Source organism: Betta splendens, chromosome 2, assembly GCF_900634795.4.
Source record: "Betta splendens chromosome 2, fBetSpl5.4, whole genome shotgun sequence".
In the NCBI taxonomy this organism is placed as follows: Eukaryota; Metazoa; Chordata; class Actinopteri; order Anabantiformes; family Osphronemidae; genus Betta; species Betta splendens.
In genome coordinates, this window is record NC_040882.2 from 2,850,657 (window position 1) to 2,867,284 (window position 16,628).

The 16,628-nt window shown below is 38.9% G+C and overlaps 1 protein-coding gene across 3 annotated transcripts; it reads right to left on the minus strand.

Moving 5' to 3' along the window:
- Positions 1 to 1,134: 1,134 nt before the first annotated feature.
- On the minus strand, positions 1,135 to 14,593 carry LOC114845805 (NGFI-A-binding protein 1-like). 3 transcript variants are annotated; one of them, XM_029134286.3, is made up of 9 exons: positions 14,133 to 14,593; positions 10,934 to 12,629; positions 9,318 to 10,120; positions 9,082 to 9,215; positions 8,876 to 8,927; positions 7,369 to 7,488; positions 6,131 to 6,299; positions 4,029 to 4,181; positions 1,135 to 3,899 (listed from the first exon to the last, which is right to left on the minus strand). In XM_029134286.3, the coding sequence occupies exons 2-9, from the start codon at positions 10,983 to 10,985 to the stop codon at positions 3,823 to 3,825; spliced, it is 1,560 nt and encodes a 519-aa protein (XP_028990119.1). In that variant the 5' UTR covers positions 10,986 to 12,629; positions 14,133 to 14,593; the 3' UTR covers positions 1,135 to 3,822. The 3 variants fall into 3 exon arrangements, with proteins under 3 accessions (XP_028990119.1, XP_028990129.1, XP_028990108.1); XM_029134296.3 differs by lacking the exon at positions 10,934 to 12,629; XM_029134275.3 differs by lacking the exon at positions 14,133 to 14,593 and having other exon boundaries at positions 10,934 to 13,295.
- Between the last annotated feature and the right edge of the window lie 2,035 nt (positions 14,594 to 16,628).

A 16,628-nucleotide genomic window follows, 5' to 3' on the forward strand; every position in this document is an offset into this window, starting at 1 on the left:
TTGCAGCCATTCGTGCCCTGTTCAGAGACAAGTCTTTTGATTTGGCCAGGTTTCATGGTGTTTAGCTGGAAGCTAATGTATAATCATACAAAACATTGTTACTGTACTGTAGGTCTACATTATAGTCTTAGACCATGCCCAGTTATTATGGAACTACAAAGACCTTTTTGCGTAGTTGAGCCATGAACTGAATGAGCAAAGTCATTATAATGCATTTATTCAACAAGATAATCTTATTTTAGTAAAAGCTCTAGATGTTTACTAGAGTTGAGATCATTTTTTTCTTAAATCAACATCGAAACATAAATTCATACATCTAAATTTCTATTTGACTTACAGTATTTTAGCCTATAATTAGCTACAGTTAGCATACTAGCAATGGGCATTCTGCAAATTTTAGAAACCGAAAACTTTCAGTTCAACTGTGGTGATTGTCTTCTGGCACTGGGCACCTAATACAAACTTGCTTTGGCGCACAAATACCAGATTTTAGCTGATTAATTAATATTACTTTAGCTGATCATTTGCTCCAGTTGACAGCAATTAAGCTATTTTCATTATACAGTAGTATAAAGAACTTTTTCAGGTCAAATATATGACCCTAATGCATGCTGGATTCACACAGTCTCACAGAGGTCCTTGTAATGGACAACCAAAAAGCAAGCCAGCATTGGATCATAGATCAAACTAAGATTCTATACAGATTCACAGTTATTAGCTTCAGTTAGCTGTAGAAATTAGACCAGAGAACATATCTGGCATACATTTGGCTAAAGGTCATACTAACACATCATTGTAGATATTTTCCAATTTCAGGTAAGTTTTGGTTGTTAAAACAGGGCCAATTAGGGAAGCTTTAAAATAATTTTAAAAACTCTTCAATGTTTGAACTCTTGAAAAACAAAAAAAGACCTAATCAAATGTCTGCAAATTAGGTTTCAAAATTGAGACAAATTTGTAAGAATTAAGCATTTTTCAGAAATTCAGATCTTAATTTCAAAAGTTTGTATCACATTGTCAAAGTGTTTTTAAACTTACTTATGTTTGCCTTTGATATTATAAATTGTGACCCTGAGTTTACCCCATACATAATGTAGTATCATGCCAAGATTCATCACAAAATGCATCACACAATAGAGTTCAAAAAAATAAAGTTTAATGTTCATGTGCTGTATAACAAATAAAATATATTAGTGTTTAAAAAACAGGTGCATAACTAGGTGAAGCCTAATCTATCACTTTACAATAAACAGTTAGGAGAACTGTGATCGTTGAGACGGCAGGCCAGACATCTGCTATTCTCAGAAACATGGTACAACAGTCACTATAAGGTCTGTGTTTGAGCCACTCAGAAAGGAGACAAAATACATCTTTTGTCCCCAAAAACAAAGGCTTTATCTCAAAAAATGAATTTGCTACCTTGACATTACCAAACTAGAAGACATCACAGCTCCAAATCCTCGCTAGTTTTTTGCCATGGTGGCTGCCTGAAACAAAAGAACCTCATGGGAATTCATGAAAAGCACAATATCTTTAAATACAAATACAGTGAGACAACAAAAACATTTCCCATCCTGAAGTTTGTGAGAGACATACAAACTAAGCACATGACAAAAAGGACGGCTCCACATAGTATAGTATGCAAAGAGACAGATTATCTAAGTAAATATTGCATTGGTCTGTCATTTTGCTGAGTGTGACTAAACTATTTTCAGGGAACAGAAGGGAAAGAGAGTTAGACCAAATTGTCTGGACAATATTGTCATTATAGACCAAACAGACATATTTACACAGTGAACACATGAAACACAGTGAACACTTAATTGTTATGTATTTTTTTCCCTAAACAGCAAAAACACTTTTTTTGAAATATGCAGATGGTCATCACAGGTGGATTAAACACTGTTAAGAGCTAAAGCTAATTTAACGTTATCATGTAATGTAAAGCATGTTTTTTTATATAACAAACACCTTCACACTATTTTTCTTCAATGACACTTAATATCTTTTTTGATTTGGCTCTACATACATTAACACTGCATTGACACCAAGAATCTACAGCAAAATTACACTTGACGAAGGAAAACCCTGGTTGAGAGATTAGGCTAGCACTATTTGTTATCATGGTACTATTTACAGACCACAGATTGCTGCTCCACAAAGAGAAACAAAAAACAGGAAATTTGATGTTGTTGAAACACCAAATTTCTGCAACCCATAGGGCGTGCAGAAAGCTTGTTGGATTAGTTTGTAAGAACCAGTATTTCTAAAATACTCTGTATGCAGATGCATGGTTTCAGTTTAACAGCAGTATTTTGCTAAATTACAAAGTAAAATTAACCATTAGCATCTGGCATACCAGCCAAATGTCATTACAGATGTCCCCTACTGTTATTCCACAGCCCCTATACATACTAATCTTAAATTACCTCCCTGTATATAAATATACATAAGACAAGAGTGAGGAAGGGTTAATCCCATCTGAAGTAACCAACAAAAACAAACAAACAAAAGAGAACCTGCCAGAGGGGCTGAATCCTAACTCAGTCTCCCTAAAGTACAGTACTACACTATTGTTTTCAGTTACAGTATAAATGAAAACACGAAAGCTAGAATTAGGAGAGTGATAGAAAGTTAGAAGACAGTTGAAGTTCAGAAAAATGACCTTAGGCCTCCAGCCAAATGCTGATTTAGTCATTACTGGTATATTTAAAATCTGAAAATCAAAAAGTTTAACCTGCTCCAGGTCAGATTGTGTATGTCTACGGTTAGTATGTGCTGAGTGATTGAGAAATTATCAAAAGCACTCTGTGCAGCTATAAGGCATTAGAAGCTAACTTAATTATTTTAAAAATACAATTAGGTAACTCCTTTCTGCTTTCTTCCCATTAGGGGTTGCCACGGCGAATGATTTGGTAAGCTTTTATGCTGGATGCCCTTCCTAATGCAACCCCTCTATTTATCCAGGCTCCAGTACAGAAGTCACTGGCTTGTAACTCCTGAGGCTAGAACTGAACCTACGACCTTATTGTCAGGAGCCCAACGCTCCCAACCAAACGGCTGGAGCCGCAATCCATAATATATTATTAATATTGTGAAATTGACCTTTAAACGTGCCTTTAGAAGCTGCCAGTATGCAGATATCTTTGTTACCAACTTCATGCCTGATTTTGAAACCACGTTTTGTGGATTAAAAAAAAAAAAAAAAAAAAGGTTCATCCTCTGGAAACCATGATTTTAGTGCCAAAAATATTTGCAGTCTTGCTAAAAATCTGGAAAATCTGTTTTGAGGTGCAAATGACTCAAGGAAGCCTTAAAAATGTGTTGTCAAAGTGCTGTACCCACAACAATATGGACAAGCAGCATCATTGGCAACAAATTTTATGAATGTTGCTATTGATTGATGGTTGAATCCAGGTTTGGGTTAAGAACTCAGCCCAAGCATCACAACCTACAACTTGGCTGTCCAAAGAAAATAACAAATTCCCCCCAGGGAGAGGTAAGGACTATAAAATTGTCAGCAACAGATCTTTTTTAAGTTACAAAGACAATTAATCAACCAACAATGACCAGCTGAGCGCCAAGGGTTTTTCAACTTGCTCTCTAGATGCTTTGGCAAATACCTATTAAAACAAACAAACAAACAAAAAGACAAAACCAAAGAAAAATAAATGCTTTTCATGAGGCAACATTGGTTGTTAAGGCTCTACTGTGGCTGTGCTTGCTTAGTATCTATTGATGGGTAAATAACTGCATACTGTCAAGTGTGAGTAAAATGAGGGGGTGGGTATGAGTGGTAATTGGAGGGTGAGGCAGGAGGCACTATGTGGAGTCTTCCGGCTCTGCCTTGATGGTCTTCTTTTCTGCATTGTTCAACATCCGCTGCGATGACCCATTTTCTGAATAGAAGGATAAAGGAGTATCATCAGCAAAGAGGTTTATAATGTACAACAATGTAACACATCAAAGACTCAAAGATGCTATAAAATCTAAAATGTATGTTTTTGTCCAAATAAGTGTCCACTAACCTGATGCTGGTGTTTTGGTTTCCTCTGTGTTGCTGTTATTGTTGTTGTTATGGTTATGATGGCGTTTAAGTTCATTGGCTAGTTGTTTGCCCAATGGAAGTTCCCCTTCCTGCATGCTTTGACTAACAACTCGTAAGTTGATAGGACGTTCATCTAGAAGAGACAAAACAATTACAATAATATTAACTGGAACAATTAACAACCTTTTGGAAACATTTAAACCACTGTCAAACATAAACATCAGGAAACAAAGAATCTGAATATACTTTCCACGACATTTATATTTCACATGAAATGCACTGCATTGCAAGGCCTTATGCAATTCAATTCTAATTCGGCAAAAAATCCCACTTGAGCAAACTTTCTTTATAGTAGCAACAAAAACTCCTAATGAAAAAAAAAGCCTCCAGCTGAAACAGGCTATTAGCCCAGATGTTCTAGTGCTGGCTTTGTTTTATATGTTCAGTACTCTCAGTGGTAACAAAGCCTGTTTGTGTTTTAGGCTGCTGATCCCTGTGTGTTTGCCTTTTTATTCCCTTTGAGAGCATAAAAGAAACAAAGACAGATATTTTTGTGCATTTCCTGTATTGCTAGACAGCTCTATTTTTATTGCTAACATATAATTATTCTTATTTTATTAGTTGTTACTGACTTTACACCAGTATCATACATTGACATTCTGGTTTTGATCATACTCCAAATATGTTTATGTGAAACGTTTTGCAAGTGTCTGATTCTTTGAGTCTATGTCTGTTTTAAATTCCTTGATATCAAAGCCTGACATTTATTGTATCATCTCAGTTACTTAAGCAGTGGAGCAGCAGTCACTTCTGTGATAAAATGATTCACTCTGCTTTACTGTTATTTATTTTTTCTTACTGTTTGTTATTTTTTTAGTTTGTACACATAAGTATATTATTAGTATAGTGTCCGTCATCTGATTTAATTTGTTTCTAAACTACAATATTTTCAGTTTATTGACATATATACCAAACTAATACAAGCTTAGTTAATGTAGCAGCTTTAATTAACCTCCACCAAATGCTGTATATTCAAAATATAATTCACAGAAACTTTGAAGTTTTGTATGTGTGAATGTATGTATATGAATTAGGTGATGTGTACAGTACCACATGTTTACTGGGTATACTTAAACTCTTCTAGTGAATAATTATGTGCATAACGAACATGCATGGGTAAAATGTGGGTAAAAAGAAAAAAAATATAAACAGTGAACACAATGGAAAACTGTGTGGTAGAAGAGGGAAAAAGAAGAAGCATAGGATAAAAGAGACAAATGACACAGAAAGGAGGACAAACGAAAAACAGAGGAAGCAAAGAACAAGAGGGGGAGGAGAGAGAGAGGCAGACAGACAGAGAGACGCCCCCCTCCAGGCAACTGGCTGGAGGTAAACAGGCGTGGGAGTGATAATTACAGGTGCATTGTGGGATTTGTGGGAACACTGATATAATGAGCTGTCGGGAGTGGGTGAGGAAGGAAAGGAAGGACGGAAATGAGATGATGCCCAGAGGAGAGGTAAGATCCTGAATAATGATGCTTCTCTTCTCTCTCTCTCTCTTCTTTGTGTTTGAGACGTCAGAACAGCAAAAAATGACAGGTGCCACTACAGAGTCTGGGAAATCAGCACCTATAGGTGTTCCATCTACAGAGCACATGTGCTGTGGCATTTACAACATGTAAGTCAAATCCTCTTCAAAGTAGCCTGCTGCACTGCAAAATCAAGTCCAATTATGCTCAAATTGTGCCTGTACATTTTCTGTTAAGCTTCAGGACAAGGAATGGCCAACTCCTTTGGCTAAACATCACACTCACACCTGAGTTTTCCCCTGGTCCAACCATGGAGACAGCAGTGAGCCAATTACAGCTTGACACAGCAGCATTTGAAAGCAAATTTAGAATTTTACTTTTGAATTTTCAGACTTGCACAAAGTATTTGGAAATATTATGGAAATTCATTGAGGAACAAGATCATTGAGGAAACCAAGGCTAATCCTGCTATATTTTGCATTAGCATCTATTTTACTGAAACAGGCTACAGTAAACTGGATCCTTAAATGGGCTTCACCCAAGAATGTCCTACCTTGGTTGTCCCTGCTGGTGTCAGTGACAGCTCCGTTGGTGTTCTGGGCTTCATTGAGGTACTTTAAGGCAGCAGGAGGAATTCTCCAATCCAGGGCTTGAAGCCGCTCCTGAACAGCGGCGTCTTGCAAGATCTCCATCTGCCGAGCCAGCAGACGCTCCAGTTGCATCTGGAGGGAGAAGCAAAATTTGTCTTTATTAATTTGTCTATATTCTATCTTTTGTCTTTGTAGATAACTTCTAGGTATGTATTACAGCGTAATCAGCCAAGCAACATTAAAATAGAGCAATATAATATATGAATTTGTTATTTCAAAAAGGTGGGTCATCGAATGTTTTCGTGTTGAATCTGAAAAAATAAAAAAGTATCTATTATAGCTCCACAAGTAAAGCTAGCTGTTAGCCTGCCCACACCCAACCGTATGAACTGTATGTGCCTCTGAAAAAAGGTGAAGGGATCAGGTATCAACTCCATACTCACGTCACACCCTGAAAACATCTTGTTATGCCAGATGTTTTGCAAGGCACAGTCCAATGGGGGTAAAAAAGTTTTAATGGCATGAAAATCTACAGACTATACTGAGACATCAAGGTTCATTATTCTTTAGTCTAAGCAAAAGGGAAAAGATGGAAAATCTATATGGGGCACAATGACTCAGGCACATTCAGAGTGAATGGAACCATAAAATCTCTTCTTCTGTATGTGACTTCTGGAAATCACATCAAAATGACAACTGTAGCTGCAGACACACACAGTGACACACACCAGAATACCCACGTGACTGTTCATGAGATGATACATATGTTCACACAGCAGAAGTGAAGGAGCAAACTGTTCACATGATACTGTTTTCTGGCTAATGAGTTATCATAAAGCTCCCTCCCACACTCTAGCTCTAATTAGGAACAAGCTGGAGCAGCAGCAGCAGCATGGAAACCAATAAAGACCATAACTGGGATCAGACTGGATTCTGCTGCAGCAAACATCTGCTGACATGGAAATCGTTTGCCATATGTGCTGGTGAGAAAGTGACAGATGAGGTTTGTTTCTACATTAAAGACAAAGAGTGTTTATCTTTTACTGAATATTTTCCCACTTGCAACATTCAGATAAGCTACAAGGGCCCATAAAAAAAGTGGAACATTTATAGGAATTAGAGAAAGATGCTTGAAAAGCCTTCCATCCTAGGAGTGTCGTAACCATGTCAACAAGTAATTTCAGTTGTATCCATAGCCTACCTGCAGGTTGCGTCCGACGGTTTCCTCTCCTTTCGACTTGGCGCAGGCCAGCTGCTCCCTCAGCATCTCCTGCCTCATGTGAATGGCCTGCAGTGCCTCCTGGATATCAAAGAAGTTCTCCTGAAGGTTTCAAAGACACAAAACACAAATTAAATGAACAGAAGTAAAGGTATTTGGATGTCAGTGACTTGCAATATTGTGATGTGCATATCTTCAGCACTTTTGGGACATTAAATGATAATAAATAGGTTCAAAGTTGAATCTAACTACGCAGGTCTTTAGTCTAGGCTTTAGTTACACAAGCATATATAAAGTCATTCGTTTTTAATGAGCCGTCTGATTTTAAATCAGCAGTGTTATCTAAACATTATTACATTACTATGTATATAATAAGTCTTCAGGCACGTAGTATTATCCATCCATTATCCTAAAAGCTTTTTCTCGGTAATGGTTTTAGACGGATCATTGGTCCCTCACAGACTAGTACAGAGCAAACACACACAGAAGCAGACAGCCATTCACACTTGCATCCACACCCTAGGACCAATTTAGAGTCTCCTACTAACCTACTAACCTAACTGTTTTTTCAATGTGGGAGGTAAATGGGTGGAAGAAAATGGGAGAAAATCTCCAGACCTGGAGCAAACCCTACATGGAAAAACACCTTCTAGCTATGAGGTCTCAGCATCAGAACTACAGCACCATGCGGCGAGCCAGTGTGGTTTGTGTTTTGCAGTAAATAATATTCAATGCATCTGAAAATACACTGGTATTTTCTGGAGAGTTTTTGTTTTCACAGAAAACAGTCCTGGAAGTGAAGTTGGCAGAAATTCTCCCCCTTAGGATGCTCAGAATACTTTTAGTGTGCAGGTGTTGGTTCATCTGCAGCTCATTGTCATGGTTAAAATCCCTGCACAGTCCACAGCACCACATTGGTTTATGAACTGAGGAGCCATTCAGAACTCTGTCCAAATGTGTCAGGAAACAGCGAGAGCTTGTCAGTGAGTGCTTTGTACTCTGTTTATGGCTCTGTCCATTCAGTTTCTGATAACTGCACATGGAGGAGCTTCATCTGCCTGCACTGTGCTTTTACGTGATAGACAGTTGAAATATCAAAAAATATTAAATCATCAGAATAGGCTTCAACTGTAACACTTTGAGTAACCCAAAGTAAGCCAAAGGTCAAATACTAAGTCTGACAAATAGTTCCCACTGTGGTTTAAACACAACTCTTTCAGACAGGAAGTGATGCATTTTACTTATGTGGTTTGTCTGAATAGAATATAATAGAATATTTCCTGCGAACACACAGTACAATAGAATTTATAAATGCAATTCATTTTAGCACGTCAAACATATCAAAATGATGACAGCAGCCAGTACAAATAAATAGAAAAAATCTAAAGAAAACCAAATTATTGATATTTAAGTCAACAACAGTAAAAACAACAGAGGTGATCTGTTGTCGTTACCACTCCACAACTCTTTGGCTGCTGAGTTGCCCTACCTCTGTTTTAATCCGTTTGGGGGATGGCTCGTCTCTGTCTCCACAGCGAGACCTGAAGCCAAACATCACAACATGAATTTCAACATTTATTGACAATAACTTAAACAATAAAACCTGAAGAAATGTGCACAAATTCACATTCATTAAGGCTGAAGAAAAAAACACGAGAAGAAAATATCCTGTGAAATATGATCACTGGCTCTTACTTGCTGGTGCGGTACGTGTACTTGTAGGTGACCTCTCTTGAAATCTGTCGAGCAAGTCCGAACAGCTCGTCCCGACGTGTCAGCAGAGCCATGTCCCTCATACAGAGCTGAGCTGCTGCTTCATTCACCGTCAGCTGCACATCACACACAGATGAGTGAATTCAAGTAATACAAAACCACAAAACTCAATAATCCATTAGAAGCTTGTTAAAAAAAATACAATAACGTATATCAACCTCATGCAGTGTCAGGTGTTTGCCATCTCTCCTCTTAGAGTCAAAGCGTCCATAGATGGCGCTGTATTTGCGAATCTCCTCCTCCTTTCGCGGGTCATCGTCGCTCATTTCGAAGATGTGTCCAATCATCTTTGCTAGCTTTTTGTTGGTTTTCAGTTGCTCTTTGACCTCAGCCAGGTCGGTTTTAGGAAGTCCTGGCACCATCCTGTCCACACACTCAAGGACTGACTGAACGGCTGCAGCATCCAGAGCCTCCAAAGCGTCTCTGGGAGACGAGGGGGAGCCAAGGTCTGACGGCGACAGACTGTGCTCGCTGTCGTTGCTGTGGCCCGACCAGAACCGAGCCTCACTGCTGCCCTGCAGGGGCGACCCAGCTGAGACTTTGTCCCGAGCAACGTCCAGCTTCCCTGGGTCAGAGCAAGCGGCAGCTACAGCTTTTGGCATCTTGACACTGGCGCTGTTGGCTCGGTCCTGAGCGCTAAGCAGTGTGGGCGAGCCCTCGGGCAGCTTGTAGACAGGGATGCTGCAGACAGGCAGCGTGGTTAGGGGCTGATTGAAGATGGCCGGGTTGGTGACCCAGTCGCGCAGCGCCTTCTGTAGACGGCGCACGTGCAGCGGCTTGCTCGCCATGCCGACGAGGGCCATGATTTCCAAGAACTCCTCCTCGCCAGCTTCGCACAGCTGCTGCACGTCGTCGCCGCCCTGCTGAATGAAAGCCTCATAGTAATAGAGCAGGTTGGCCCTTTGCAGGATCCTGTAGAGCTGGAGCTCACCCAGGGTTCTCGGCAACACCGCCGCCATACCTGAAAGACGGCACACGAGTCAATACGCTTGGTCAGACAATTATAAAACTATAAAATTATAAAAAACATAATTCTAATTAGCATCATTGCTCTTTTTAGTGGTTTCCAAAATCCACCTATAGGCACACTTTTTAACAGAGCAAAGTTCATCCCTATGACTATTTATGCTAAGCTACGCTAATGCCAACTCTTATCCAAATAGCAAATCTCCAAAATGATTTTCATGAAGTTGACCTCAAACTGTATTATTTGTATGGACTTTAAGGCTTCAGCGCTAAACATGTCACTTGTGTTATTTAATGGCTGTGGAACCAAATGTCCATTGATAAGCACCAGCTGGTAAGTTGTTCTTTAAGTAGAAAGCCATAAATGCACTCTGAGGTGATGATCTCGCTACACTGTTGCATTATTATTATATCAGAAAAGCAGATAACAAAAAAGGTGAATGTGAAAAATCGCAAATCTAAACTTCTGTGCTTCTGTAACAAAACTGTCATCCTAAACAAACAAAGAAACACATTCAAGGATCACATTTATACTCTACACATCTTCCTCTGGCAGGTGCATAAGATCAGTTTATCAGGTCCTGTCAGACAAGATTAGTGCTTAGATATTGCAACTGAGTGAATTCCTTTCCATCAAGTGGCAAACATTTTTACCACTGCTCCTTTCCAAGCGCTTTCTTACAGGTATTCACATTACTGTAGGTCTTGGTCTTTGTGTGAATGTGTGCAAAGGCTAAACTGCAAGACTACATTCACTCTGCCTGATATTCCAACTCTAACAATAAAGAGATGTATCAAGATGTATCACCTTTCATTGTAAAAAGTCTGAAAGAAGCTTGTTTTTGACTCTTCCTGTGCATGTGAGGTCCTGCGGAGGCCTAGCTAACAGAGGAGTGGCAGTCAACAGGCCTGAGTTTCTGGGAGGACCACATGCCTCTCTCCACCCCTGCAGGATGTGTAGGTGGTGGGCTCGCCTCACCCAGAATAGGCCCTGAGAGCCTCATCCCAGAGAGCCAGGCAGGCCCCAACGCAGCCTGAGAGAAGGGAACACTGACAAGACAGACGCAACCGAAGAGAATACGAACACTGCCTGGACTTTGGCCTTTTTTAAATCTACAACTGCTGTTGTTGCTAATACAGCTTTGTAAGTTGTACAAGGCACACCAGCAGCACAAAGCTACAGTAGTTGTAACAAGTTGTTGCTGTGTGTTTCTACAATCATTTGATAAACATCGTCACTTCTCCGTATAATCTTTCATTATAATTTCTTTTAATCTGTTTTAGTGAAAGACTTCAATGAGCAACTACACTGAACTTGAAATATGAACACAAACAGCAATTAAGTTGTTAGCGTTCATAAACCTGCAGCTTCCAATTACGTTTTAGCAGTGCTGCAGGAACTGCAATATGCCTTCGTATCCGTTGGTTTCTCTCGTATGCTCCCACGTATGCTGTAATACAATTTGTCAAACTTTTTAGCTATGCTATAGACTTTACTCCACTACAAATTGAAGAAGATAGAAATGAATAGGAATTATGTGTGGCTACATAAAAAACTGTAATTGTGACCAGGGTAATTTTTTAGTAAGTTACTGAGTAAAACTAGAGGAGAGTATTAATATTAAGTTACTCTTTCCTTGCTCTTGTTTTGTTTGTAAGTTCAGGGCTAGTTTAGAAACGAGCAACACAACACCACTAGGCATGTGGTGGCCGGTTGCTTGTGGGAAATTATTATTGGAAGCACTACAGTATTTAAAACCAACGATATTGTTTCGTAAACACATACCATCCCTTTCATGAAGAGCACTGTACTTCATGCTACAGCACTACAGGGCTGGGTTTAATACTAAACCTAAAGCTGCAGTATGGACTGTAATGTGCATGTTATGCTGTCAGTTATGTTGCACCTTCAATTTTTACAGCAGGGGTGGGCAATTCCACTCTTCAATGGCCGCTGTCCTGCTGGTTGTTCCCCGTCCTAACAACTACTGCTGGCGATCATCAGGGAGAGTTGGACAAGCAGGCTTGAATGTAGAGATCTTTTATCTGCTAATTTGCTGCTACTCAACTACTGCTGCTACTCATTATTCAGATTAGTCCTGCAGACCACTAGCTGCAGAAACTAATCTAAATATTGGAAAGATAAAGTTCACACCTTCACATGTACACGTAGGGCACCGCTTCACAAGAAAGCGTGAGTGTTTTCTGAAGAATCTTTCTATCAGCACTTTAAAAGTGTTTTTCCTAGATTTATGCATGCTCAGCTACGGTCTAGGAACTTGCATACTGTAGAAACTTTGCATACATACTCCCTGCCATATATCAAGAACAAATCCATCAGAAAGTCTGTCGTACACAATGGAAAATGATTTCTGGTTGATCAGTTGAACAGAAACTTAATAGGTGAATTATAAAAAGTTGGTTTTGAAAGCCATGTCAAGATCAGTGCGATCTAAGATAAAGAAGGGAGGAAGTGAAAATCAGAACTACTACAGTATATTTGCCTTTGGGACAGACACAAAATACACACCACAAAGATGAAGATGGCAAATTAAGTCAATCAATTATAATGTAATTCTCAGTTGAATATCATCCTTTCTTTATTTGAAATGACACTTACCAAAGAGTTAAAATTAGTTTAATACACTCTGTCTGGTTTGCATAGGACTTTCTTTCCTTCTTTGACTATATTCGAGTCACTTGTGTATCCATCATCTATTCATAAACTACACTTTGTATTACACAGCTAACAATCCAACACTGCTCAAAATGTAGAGTATTGCATTTTCAAATAAATACTTGGCAAATTAATCAACAATGAAGACCAGTTTTGTTTCAGTTCTACAGTATGTGGAACAACAAAACTAACAGATGTTGCAATCTTTGTCACGAAAGATGTTTTTTATTTTTCACAACAAAGTTGTTGGTGAACTCAACAGCTATATTTACCGTATTTAGTGTAGAAGATTAATTGTCCTTGAACTGACAATAAGCAACTGTATCAAATAAAAAAATTGTCAATAAAAAAACTGTGTCAAAGGCAATTAAAGGATCCTGGTAGCTACAGCTGCGCATATAAAATCTGAGTCGTAGATTCACAGATGTGAAGTTTAGCTAGTTTGGCTTTACTCATGGAAAAGCAAGGCGTGCAACCCCCCCCCCCCCCCCCACACACACACACACACACACCTACACACATATGGCTAGACACACTCAAGGACCTATGTGTTGTAGTCTTCCAGGTTAAGTGCCATGCACATTGTTATCTCTGTCCTCTCTAAGATGAAATAGGACAACTTTGATTGTCATTGTGGTTCAAGAGGAATTTCCCTTATCGCGTAATCTGTGCTGTGACCTGATGTGGTCATGTCAGTCTGTCTGTGTGAGGTGTCCCTATATTCTCCAACACCAGTTTACCCTCAAAATTATGGAAAGCAATAGTGCTGTAAAAAGAGCATGTGACATCTAATAAATAACACAATGAACCAAGCAACGACTATGATTGTGTATTCATGTAAAGATCCCTATACCTAGTTTTCAAGTCAGCTTTTAAGGCAATTTCACTTATTTACCATGCATTGAACTATAATTGGCCAAAATGTTTAATGGTATCTGCCCCTCTTTTAGAATTTACTTTCTTTATAAAGTATTATAATACACCTTGGCAGACTGTCTTTAAATTTACTTTACTGTATGAAGTATTATTATACACCTTCTGAGACTGTCTATAAGGATCAGCAGTGCCTGTAGTACTTAGTGCTTTGAAATATATGTTATATTTCTTTGAGGTATTTCAGTCTTTTATATTACTAATTGAATATTCCTATTGAGCCTTACAGTCTTTCTGTGTACGGGGTAAATGAGTTTGTATTATTTTCATGTCAAGCATTTCTATTCCATATATCTCTATACTAACTGCTAGTTTTGATGTGCTGTGTCTGCAGCGTGTGTCTCAGAGGGAGACACAGAGGAAGGGAGCGTGCAGGGCTCCATCTATTTGCTCCTACCTGGTGAGTTGGTGCCCCCCGTCCGCTTCCCCGTCTCTTTCTTCTTTTAATTCTTCTTCGCCGTTTATCAACGCAACGCCTGGGTGTCTGTTCGTGCAAAGCGAAAACGTACGAGGAAGAGATTCCACGGCAGGAGCACGGCGCGTGAAATGACAGTTCTAAAATTAAAGAAGAAACTGGGAAATGATGTCCAGGGCTCAAAGCGGAGGCAGGAGCGTCTGGTCGCGGCTGCTTGCTCAGACCCAGCGACCCTTCAATCCTTGGAGGAAACTTTTTTTCTTCCGCCGTTCAGAGGAAAAAACGCGAAAAAATATCAAAAAGCCGTGGACCGTTATGCGTTTTCTGGTGATTTTTCATCCGAGAGTATGTTGCCTGTATGTGTGAGTTTGATGAGTGTGCGTGTAAGTCTGCGTAAGTGTGTGTGAGTGTTTGAGTTCTCTCCCTGCGTCTCCACTCCCCTGCGCCTTTCACCGCTGTCAGACCACACGCAGGCACATCAACACACTTCCGGCTGGTGTCAAAATAAAGGCACTCTTGTTTATTGTTATATGTTGATTATTTAAGTCCTTTGGATGTTATTGTTATCATTATTGCATAAACTGCTGTTGTTGTTTATGTGTATATAAAACACTTTTTTGCAACTATAAGGAATCTTATACCATTTGTATTAAGTGCGTTTTTTATTTTGTAAGCGCATTCGTTGTACCGCATCCTAACCGCGTCGAGCTTGACTCGCTAGCAGAAGAAACTGGGATATTCCGCGTCTCTCTCGCTCTCTCTCTCTCGCCCACGCTGCTCCCTGCGTGACGCAAATCCGCGCGTGGGCGGACACACGGGGCGTGGGAGGCTTTCTGCACGGAATACCAAACACAGGCAGGTTCAACACCCACAGCCACAGCAGTGCGCACACTTCGTGTTCACAAACTCAGTTATTATTATTGCTGGGGATCTTATTTCAGGATCTGGTCAATATAATAAAACAACAACAACAACATACCTGTAGTTAGAACATTTTACTTTTTATCCCTGTGAATTGGTATACAACTCATGTATATTAAACTTGTGACTAAAGTGACCAGTTTGACCTTGACACAGTTAATATTAAAGCTTTAATACTATGGTAGAAGATACATGTTTTGCACAGATGTCACACATACACATACACATACATTTACATTTACAGTATGAAGTATGTATGTTTTATTGTATGCGCAGAAATCCTGTAAAATATCACTATTGTTATTATTGTATTGTAATTATTGTATGATAAATACTGTACATTTGCTCATAAAGCATGTACTTTGAGTTCTACCTTTATATTGTTTTATACACTATGTACTGTACTGTATGCAATATGCCTGTCAATACATATACATACATACAGTGCACCCATATACATTATATGAGGAAATGTATAATGAAATAGATGCAAAATGCAGCATTGGAATATTTAATATCTGCTATAAGATTTGTCTGTTGTTCAAGTGTACTGTGTAATGTTACTAATCTTGAACCCTAATCTGAACCATGTTAGTTTCTGTATCCTAGTTTTATACTTTATATACAGTATATTATATATTTGACTTTACATTTGTATTAACATATATGCACTGTATTTTGGAAAGCATGGTTTGAAATGTTTTTTCTTGAAAAATATATTTTAAGTCATAAACATGATCCCCGTTAGTAAATTAGTAACATCCTAGTTACTAATGAGAATTCAACATCTGTAAACTTACTCATGCAACAGTTTTAACCCTAACCCTGAAGATGAAATGGATAAGCAAATTAATGATGAAGGATATGTACTGTAATGCATCACGTTAGGAAATATTCAAAAGTGCTGTGAGGAAATACCAGAAGAACTGTAAGAGATATTCTGACGTAAAAGTATTAGACAAAGCGTCATTAAATATATGGTGCAATCTTAAAAAAAAAACCTGTGACACAAATAGGTGTGTTGTCATTTTTGGAATGTGGTACCAGGAAATTTTCAAAGTAAAAACAATTACTGTACCTATTCTTCGGATTCATCTTCATGAAGTTAAATAATGAATATACTATGGTAAAAAGCATTACAGATATATAACCAAACTAGTGGTGACTACAGTTTCCTACATATTGTTGATTATTGCCTAAAATAATACAACTCTTTATTTTATTTCAAAGGCTTGTGTTATGAATAGAAACAGTCACTCGTGGTAATTATCACTGAGTGAAATCTGTACAGGAAGTTTTGGTCATGTGCGAGTCTGTAAAGTTTAGCCCCTGACAAGTGCGTCAATGAAACACTTAATGCAAATGTTAATTCAGATTTCTTCATTATAAAGTCATCTACGAGTGACAGAGCAGGCAAATGGTTTCCACCACCGGTAGGCGGGCAGCAGGTGTGTGTGTGTGTGTGTGTGTGTGTGTGTGTGTGTGTGTGTGTGTGTGTGTGTGTGTGTGTGTGTGTGTGTGTGTGTGTATGCGTGTGTGTGTGTGTGTGTGTGTGTG